Source organism: Sinocyclocheilus grahami, unplaced genomic scaffold (genome assembly GCF_001515645.1).
Source record: "Sinocyclocheilus grahami isolate Dianchi unplaced genomic scaffold, SAMN03320097.WGS_v1.1 scaffold237.1, whole genome shotgun sequence".
NCBI lineage: Eukaryota > Metazoa > Chordata > Actinopteri > Cypriniformes > Cyprinidae > Sinocyclocheilus > Sinocyclocheilus grahami.
Genome location: NW_015505416.1, coordinates 870,210 through 878,821, shown reverse-complemented (window position 1 = coordinate 878,821; position 8,612 = coordinate 870,210). Strand labels below are relative to the sequence as shown.

Below are 8,612 nucleotides of genomic sequence, written 5' to 3'. Positions count from 1 at the left end.
TAGTAGTAGTAGTAAAAATAATAATAATAGTAAATGTTGAAATTAACACACTCTAACAAGGAACAATACTTACACAGCTTTCATTAATCTTAATGCTACAAATGGACTCTTATTTTAAAGTGTTACCATTTCATTTCAACTGTCATGCTTAAAGATGCACATCTTTAAATATATACACAAAGGCTATAGCATTAAAAACATATACTTATGGATATTGTATGTATACTCTCAGACTTGAACTGCTTCTATTCTTGAACGCTTGATAATTATCTAATCAAAATAAAAGCGCAGCGCTGAGTCTAGGAGAACTCACCGGAATCACACACACTGAAGTTTGAAGTTTCCCGCTCTGCACGTGTCTAAACAAATAGCATGTGCTGTCAATGATTTCAACCACTAGAGGCCGCTCTAGCACTGTATAATGACAGCAGACCCTTCTCAGCCACTCCAGCAATGGACGCAACCCGGGAAAACCATGGAACCATCCGGGCATGGATTTTTGACGATAACCGATAGTTCCAGCAATGTACCCACTGTATATATATATATATATATATATATATACATACATACGCTTTTTTTTTGTTTGCTCCATATAGCAGGAGCAGCAGGAGTCGGATTTAAGTATGTGAATATAGAGTAAGGAGTAGGGCTGTCAAAATGGCTGAAAAACTAAATTAGAATTTTGTACTTAAATATGATCAATATTTGAATTTAAAAGGCATAATTTCAGTTAGGCGGGGAAAAAGATTTTGGCTTGTCTCCCGAGGCCACAAGAGTGCGCATCGAGCAAAATATTACTAATGCACGTTTATTCAAATAAAAAATAAAATAACATGACTGGGAAAAATTATTTTTCGAATAATGTTTAAAATAATGTTTAGAAACAAGTAAAATTAAGTTGCTTAAACAATTATAAATAAAACGGCATCATTTATGTATGCATTGTTTAATACAAAGGGCCGAAAGCCAATCACACAGAGTACATATTCAAATAAAAAATAAAATAACATGACTGGGAAAAATTATTTTTCGAATAATGTTTAAAATAATGTTTAGAAACAAGTAAAATTAAGTTGCTTAAACAATTATAAATAAAACGCATCATTTATGTATGCATTGTTTAATACAAAGGGCCGAAAGCCAATCACACAGAGTACATATATTGTTGCCTCATAATAAGAATTTGGTCCCACAACCCATTAATTTAACTCGTCTTATTAAATTGTTGCCAAATTTGTACTAATTCATTCCCTCATTTAGATTTAATTCATGAATTAAGTTGTAGGTTTAATTCTTAATTTGTGGCCACAATAAATCGATTTTTGTATGCATGTTATGTGCGGGGGTTCTGTATATCACCCGTCTTATTTTTGTTCTAAGTATGTTTAAGCGAGTTTGTCATTGCACCGTTTCATTGTTGTTGTTGTTGTGAATAATAAGGAAGAATAATAAATTCACCCTTTTCAAGAATTCAATATTCGAAAGCTATAAAGATGTACAAATGTCCTCACCGTGGCTTCTCATGCTATGAATAGTTTTATATTCTGAAGGTCATGGAAGCAAATCAGAAACTTATTTTACCGAGGAATTTACCAATTAATTCTTTAAAAATCCTACAATGTGATTTTCTGGATTTTTTTTCTCATTTTGTCTCTCATAGTTGAGGTATACCTATGATGAAAATTACAGGCCTCTCTCATCTTTTTAAGTGGGAGAACTTGCACAATTGGTGGCTGACTAAATACTTTTTTTCCCCACTGTATATTGTTGCCTCATAATAAGAATTTGGTCCCACAACCCATTAATTTAACTCGTCTTATTAAATTGTTGCCAAATTTGTACTAATTCATTCCCTCATTTAGATTTAATTCATGAATTAAGTTGTAGGTTTAATTCTTAATTTGTGGCCACAATAAATCGATTTTTGTATGCATGTTATGTGCGGGGGTTCTGTATATCACCCGTCTTATTTTTGTTCTAAGTATGTTTAAGCGAGTTTGTCATTGCACCGTTTCATTGTTGTTGTTGTGAATAATAAGGAAGAATAATAAATTCACCCTTTTCAAGAATTCAATATTCGAAAGCTATAAAGATGTACAAATGTCCTCACCATGGCTACTCATGCTATGAATAGTTTTATATTCTGAAGGTCATGGAAGCAAATCAGAAGATACGAAAAAATCAGATGAAGTGATTATGAATTTTGTAATACATTGAGTTAATGGGTATTTCCACATTTAATTTTATTTTTAAACCATTTGTTAATATAATCACCATTTTTGGTCTTATTAGGTGCTCAAATGGAAGTTGACTATACTGAGAAACTGAACTTTAGTGATGATGAGGAGAACCATTCTGCTAAGGAGAAAGGCAATAACTGGTAAGCACTCATCTTTGACTTGTTTTTATTTCATACAAAATGTTTTGGGGCATAATGAACATTGGCCCTCAACTTTCTTGCTGAAACGCAGGCAGTGGATGACTAAAGTTGATCGCATGAGGTCAAGAAACGCTGATATTCAGGAGGGATGGAAGGAAGGAGAAGAGGAGAGGCGGGACCGCAAGAGCTCATGGGCAGAAAGTGGAGGCCTCAGGGCTACCTCACCTGGCAATATTGTCCATTATAGCAAGATGGTACCTCCACAAGACCAACAGGTATGGCGTGCATTAGAAGAGTTGTCCTCTCTCTGATTTGACAAAGTTGCCTTTTTTTCCTATTTTTGCTTCATTGTGGTTTTGTGTAGGGCCAAACTGTTGGACGTTCTGTGGGAAGTGGTGGCCCCCGTGTTACAAAGCTACCTAGTACAGCACCCCCTGCTGGTGAGGAGGAAACGGAAGCGTGGCGACAGAAACGGAAGAAGCAGTCAGAGCTGTCGGAAGCAGTAGAACGTGCTCGCAGACGGCGTGAGGAGGAGGAACGCCGCATGGAAGAACAGAGACTTGCTGCATGCAAAGAGAAACTAAAACAACTGGAGGAGAAACGACGGCCTTCGACTACAGAAACTACTAAACCAACTACGCAAGCCCATGGTGATCACCAGGAAGTGACTGAAACTGTGCCTAAACTACCTGCTGAAACTCCACCCCCTCAGCCTCAACCACCACCTTCCCCTGCACAACAACCCTGCCCTCCCATGCCAACCCATGAAAGGACAGAGCCCACTGTGGAGGAGGTGCCACAATTTGTTTCCCGACAACCTAGCCCTCCTGTCCACAGGACTGCCCCAGAACCCCAAAGCAAGGTTGATACTGCTGTAACAGAGGAGGTGCATAGACGGGTGGAGAGACAACCAATGAGAGACTACTTCAGTGCTGAGGAGCCCAGAGGTAAATGAATGAAAATAGAAATCATATAAGCTATTAAAATTCTAAAGAGCATTAAAAAATTAGCTTGGGGTGCAGTTGATTTGCTTATACAGTTGACATTTTGGTTGTAAATCTAAAGAATCTCAAATATTTCAGCTGCAGCTTATGTAGATGACATGAACGTACCTTAATTCAGACCCTAAAGTACAATGTGAAAATAGACCAATTGTGGTAGGGTTTCGAAACTCTGGTTCAGACCAACCAAAGTAAGTGTGACAAGAATCTAAATGAAGCTTACCTGGTTTGATGCATATTTTGAATAACTGGATGGACTTTTCCTGTAGTGTATCTGAAAAAATAGAGCATGACACTAGCTACGCCAAGGTCATGGTCGATTCCCCGTCACTTTGGGTAAAAGTATCTGCGAAGTCTGTTTCAGGTCTGTTTTTTTGTTTTTTTTAATGCAGTGTGCTAGTTTTAGATTTTAAATGGTCTCATTTTTTATCTCTTTTAGTTGAGGAGCCTCAGTTGTCTTTATCCAGACTCGATCATTCTGTCAGCGAAGATGCACCTCTTCCGACTAAACTGGAAAATGAGGGAGACACTGGGACTGCTGTTCGCTCTTCTGTCAGCTCTGGATATTCAAAACAGTTCCAGAAGTCTTTACCACCCAGGTTCCTTAGACAACAGGTGCTCACACATTGTTATGGCTTTAAGCATAAATGTTAGTTGGAACCCTGTAGATAATGAAAATGAGTATTCTTTGTAGTAATTCCTTCTTTACTGGAATGTAATTTGTATTCTCTTAAATTCTTTAGGAACAGCTTAAACAACAACAGTGGCAACAGCAGCAGCAGGGTGGAGGGGGTCCAGTCTCTCCCTCAGGGGGTTCAGTTCCCCCTCAGCACAGATCCTTATACCAACCTCTCGGCCCCCACCACCAACACCTTGCCTCAATGGGCTTTGACCCACGCTGGCTAATGATGCAGTCTTACATGGATCCTCGTATGATGTCTGGGCGGCCACCTATAGACATGCCTCCTATGCACCCCGGTGTGTCTTGCATACTAAAGTTGTTTTCCTTTCTAGAAATTTGGTAACAAAACCATGCACTGTAACACATTTACAAGATGCAGTAACACATTTTCACTCAATGTTGTTTTAATCTAATTCAGTTTTTCCTCCTTAGTTTTGCCAATTTTTATCTATAGTCACTATACATTACACCAAAACATTACATCTGACAATTTAAATTCCATCGTTTTTTTTTTTTTTACACCGAGTTCTATATGTGTGGTCTGTTTTAAGTCGTAGTCATTTTTGTATTTCAATACCAGGGAGAATGCCTCCTAAACAACTGGTACGACGAGAGCCCACAGACAACAGCAGCTCTGGATCAGACACTTTTGATCATCTGACCCGACCAATCAGAGAACACAGAGTTCCTAGTGAGCCTCGGATGGTCTGGGGTTCTGACCCATATCCCTCAACAGAGCCCCTGCCCTCTTCTGCAACCATTAAAGGGCGTGAAGATGGCAAGGAGACAAGGTGAGAGACTGCTGTTTTTTAGAGGTTTTAGAACAAAAATAGTACAAATTTCTTAGTTTTCCTTAAAAAGGACTTAAGTCTTAATGTCTTAAATTCAGATTCAGTGGGTCTTAAATAGTTTACAATCATTGTACAGACTGAAGATTTTTTTTCCCCGCTGTAGTTACCGCATCATCAGAGAATTGCGGTAGCAGAATACAGGTCGAACTAGCTTGCTGACCAGCCTCCTAGCTACATAAAAGGTCCACTGAAGTGCCTTTAAACATGCAGCGTTATTGTGTGTAATAACATGATTATAATGATGCTGCGGATGTGTAGTTTGGAAATTGTGTTATGTTGGTGCATGCCACCAGTGTTATCTCTTATACATCTTAGTGCTGTTTGTCTAACTGTTTCTCCTCCTAATCTCATCTATATCGCTATAAATTGCATTCTGTGTAGAATTCAAATGGGTCCGATATGTTTTCTGGTCTGTGCCGATTAACGCATATGATCCGCTCTGTGCTATTGTGCCACTGGACTAGAGCAAACTGTGTGCGCTACGGCAGCTTGCATGGCACAATGTGAAACCAGACTTCTTTTGCCCCAAGGGAAAGCATATTTACGCTGTCTGAATCATTCCCTCAGACCCTAAAGTACAATGTGAAAATAGACCAATTGTGGTAGGGTTTCGAAACTCTGGTTCAGACCAACCAAAGTAAGTGTGACAAGAATCTAAATGAAGCTTACCTGGTTTGATGCATATTTTGAATAACTGGATGGACTTTTCCTGTAGTGTATCTGAAAAAATAGAGCATGACACTAGCTACGCCAAGGTCATGGTCGATTCCCCGTCACTTTGGGTAAAAGTATCTGCCAGGTCTGTTTTTTTGTTTTTTTTAATGCAGTGTGCTAGTTTTAGATTTTAAATGGTCTCATTTTTTATCTCTTTTACCAGACTTCTTTTGCCCCAAGGGAAAGCATATTTACGCTGTCTGAATCATTCCCTATTAGGGTTGCAAAATTCCGGGAATTTTCAAGACTGGAAACTTTCCATGGGAATTAACGGGAATAAACTGCAAATTTGCAAAATTGCAGGAACTGGGTACTTAAATGCAGAGGCGGACAGTAACTAAGTACATTTACTTGAGTATTGTACTTAAGTACACTTTTTGTGCATCTGTACTTTACTTGAGTATTATTTTTTCTGGGAACTTATGACTTTAACTTCACTACATTTGAAAGACAAATATTGTACTTTTCACTCCACTTCATTTCTATCAAGGTCCTCGAAGTAGAAAGTAGCAGCTTTGAAAGTCAGTGGGTGATTTTTTTTTTCTTCTCTAAAACGTGACTTTTTTTTTTTTTTTTTTTCTTTTTTTTCAGACAGTTTATCAGTAATCACTCTTGTAGGGCTTCATAAAGTGATTTCTCAGCATTTTTTGAACACTGACCAGTTGCAAATGTGATATTTATTTACAACAGTTCAATAACAGGAAGTTAATATTGTGGTATATATTAGACACAATATTGTCTGATTTTGCTCAATTGTGTAAGTGAAAATATTACCTATAAAGCCACAGAAGAACTGTTGTGCATATCCTAATAAAACACAATAGGTGTTGGACTTGAAGCAGCACTGCACAGACCGTTCTCTGTGTAACATCAAAGTACCACGAGAGCGATTAGACAGCATTTTATCATTTTTGTTTTGATATCAAATAAGTCTTGCTGTTTTGCTTTTTTGTTAAAGCAGTGTTGCTGTTGTAAAGTTGTACAGCTACAGTTGTGTTGCTGGGTTTTAAAGCAGGTTTGATTTTTTTTCTTATCACTCTGTATTTACAGGATTTCACTGTCCACTCTGTTTCAAATGTGGATGAATGGTTATACATAGATGTGTGCTCGGTGCACACACTGTCAGAGCTGTGTGAGATCACTACCATACTGCTTTTGTGGGGGTGGGTATAAGGTGTTAATTTCTTTTCCCCCATAGGTTTTTAACATTCTAAAAGCTCTTTATTCCAAAGAATACTACAAGCTAGTCAGTGTATTCAGTAGGTGTAATGTATTCTAAGTTGCTTCAGAAGTATTGCAAGTATTACGTACAATAATAAAACAGTGCATTGACATAAAGGAAATTTACTTTTGGTACTTAAGTACTTTTAAAAGCAAAGACTACATCTAAGTTTTGATATTCTAAATATATTTGATCTATGGGATTCAAGTTTTGCTAGTAAATACCAAAAAGTGTTTATACAGTAGCTAGCTAGCCAGTAAAATCAATTTCATTGACAATTTATGAGATATAAACTAGCTCAAGCTGTGATGCTCTTTCTGCTGGCCAGCTTTCTGTTATCATACAGAAGTACAGTACTGGTAAAAAGTTTGGAAACATTACTATTTTAATGTTTTAAACATTGCATATCTTTTGATCATCAAGCCTTCATTTATTTGATCAAAAATACAGAACAAAACAGTAATATTGTGCAGTATTACTGGTATTACAATTTAAAATGGTTTTCTGTTTTAATATACTTTAAAATATAATGTATTTCTGTGATGCAAAGCTGATGAATCATTACTCCAATCTTCAGTGTCACATGATTCTTCAGAAATCATTTATGCTTATTTATAATTCATTTTGGAAACAGTTGTGCGGTTTCATTTTTATTTATTTATTTTTACCTGTGATTCTTTTTTTTTTCAAGGATTCTTTGAATAAAGAGTTAAAAAGACCAGCGTTTATTTAAAATAGAAATCCTTTTTTAACAATACACTACCTTTCAAAAGTTTGGGGTCAGTATCTTTTTTTTTTTTTTTTTTTTTTCCCAAAATAAATTAATACTTTTATTCAACAAGGATGTTAAATTAATAAAGTAATGGTAAAGACTTATATTGTTAGAAAAGATTTCTATTTTGAATAAACACTGTTCACAAGTTTTCATTAGGGCTGCACGATGAATCGCAAGTGATTGTCATGCGCATCTTGTCAGTAAAGCCGGTTCTGTGATTAGTAGTAAATCTCCATCACATGCTTTCAGATGGAGCAGCATTTAATGCACCGAGCCATAGATCACTGACAAGCTACGGAATATCGCATTCATAATCGAAGGCGATTCATCTGGCTCGGTGTATTAAATACCGCTTAAGGTTAACCTTCATACTAGTGAAGGTATGAACCTTCATACTTTAGATTTCATGGGGACTTTAAATGGGTTAGTGCAAGTTAGGGATGTAATGTCTTATCACGATTATAGTGACCAAAATTATCACAGTTATCAGTAGGACTGGGTATCGATTCAGATGTCCCGATTCGATTTCGATACGCAAGCTTTCGATTCGATTCTCGATTTTTTTTATTACATTCAGTGAATATAGTTTTAATACAAATGCTATTGATATTTCTAAAAAATGAACAGTAAACATCAGTTTACAAATGGTGAATTAATAAAAAGAAATTAAGAACCACATGCCTGTATTTTAAACCTATTCTTTTTTTTTTTTTTGTATAGGGTCCTTTATTAAACAATAAGGCCCTATAAAATGTTCTTAATTTTTCTGGTAATCAGATGAAGGCATAAAACATTCATTTAATTTATCCTAATCAAATGAAAATTAAACCCTTTTATTTTTTGGCAAACAAAGTGCTGCACAACAGAAGTTTACTATTAAAATAAAAATAAAAAAAACAGATGTGATTATTCCTTTAAAGATTTATTAATATTTATTAGCAGTAGTAGCATTGAGTCTTAAGACTGCTAAATAGTAATATATTC

The 8,612-nt window shown here is 36.3% G+C and overlaps 1 protein-coding gene across 1 annotated transcript in view; it reads left to right on the top strand.

Moving 5' to 3' along the window:
• Window positions 1-8,612, top strand: part of LOC107597798 (protein PRRC2C-like) — a 52,458-nt gene that overhangs the window by 15,725 nt on the left and 28,121 nt on the right. Inside the window, exons 9-14 of the mRNA XM_016288985.1 lie at window positions 2,296-2,383; window positions 2,475-2,658; window positions 2,748-3,330; window positions 3,824-3,999; window positions 4,128-4,362; window positions 4,647-4,857. Of these exons, the coding sequence (XP_016144471.1) occupies window positions 2,296-2,383; window positions 2,475-2,658; window positions 2,748-3,330; window positions 3,824-3,999; window positions 4,128-4,362; window positions 4,647-4,857 (1,477 nt within the window). The remainder of the gene's footprint in view (window positions 1-2,295; window positions 2,384-2,474; window positions 2,659-2,747; window positions 3,331-3,823; window positions 4,000-4,127; window positions 4,363-4,646; window positions 4,858-8,612) is intronic.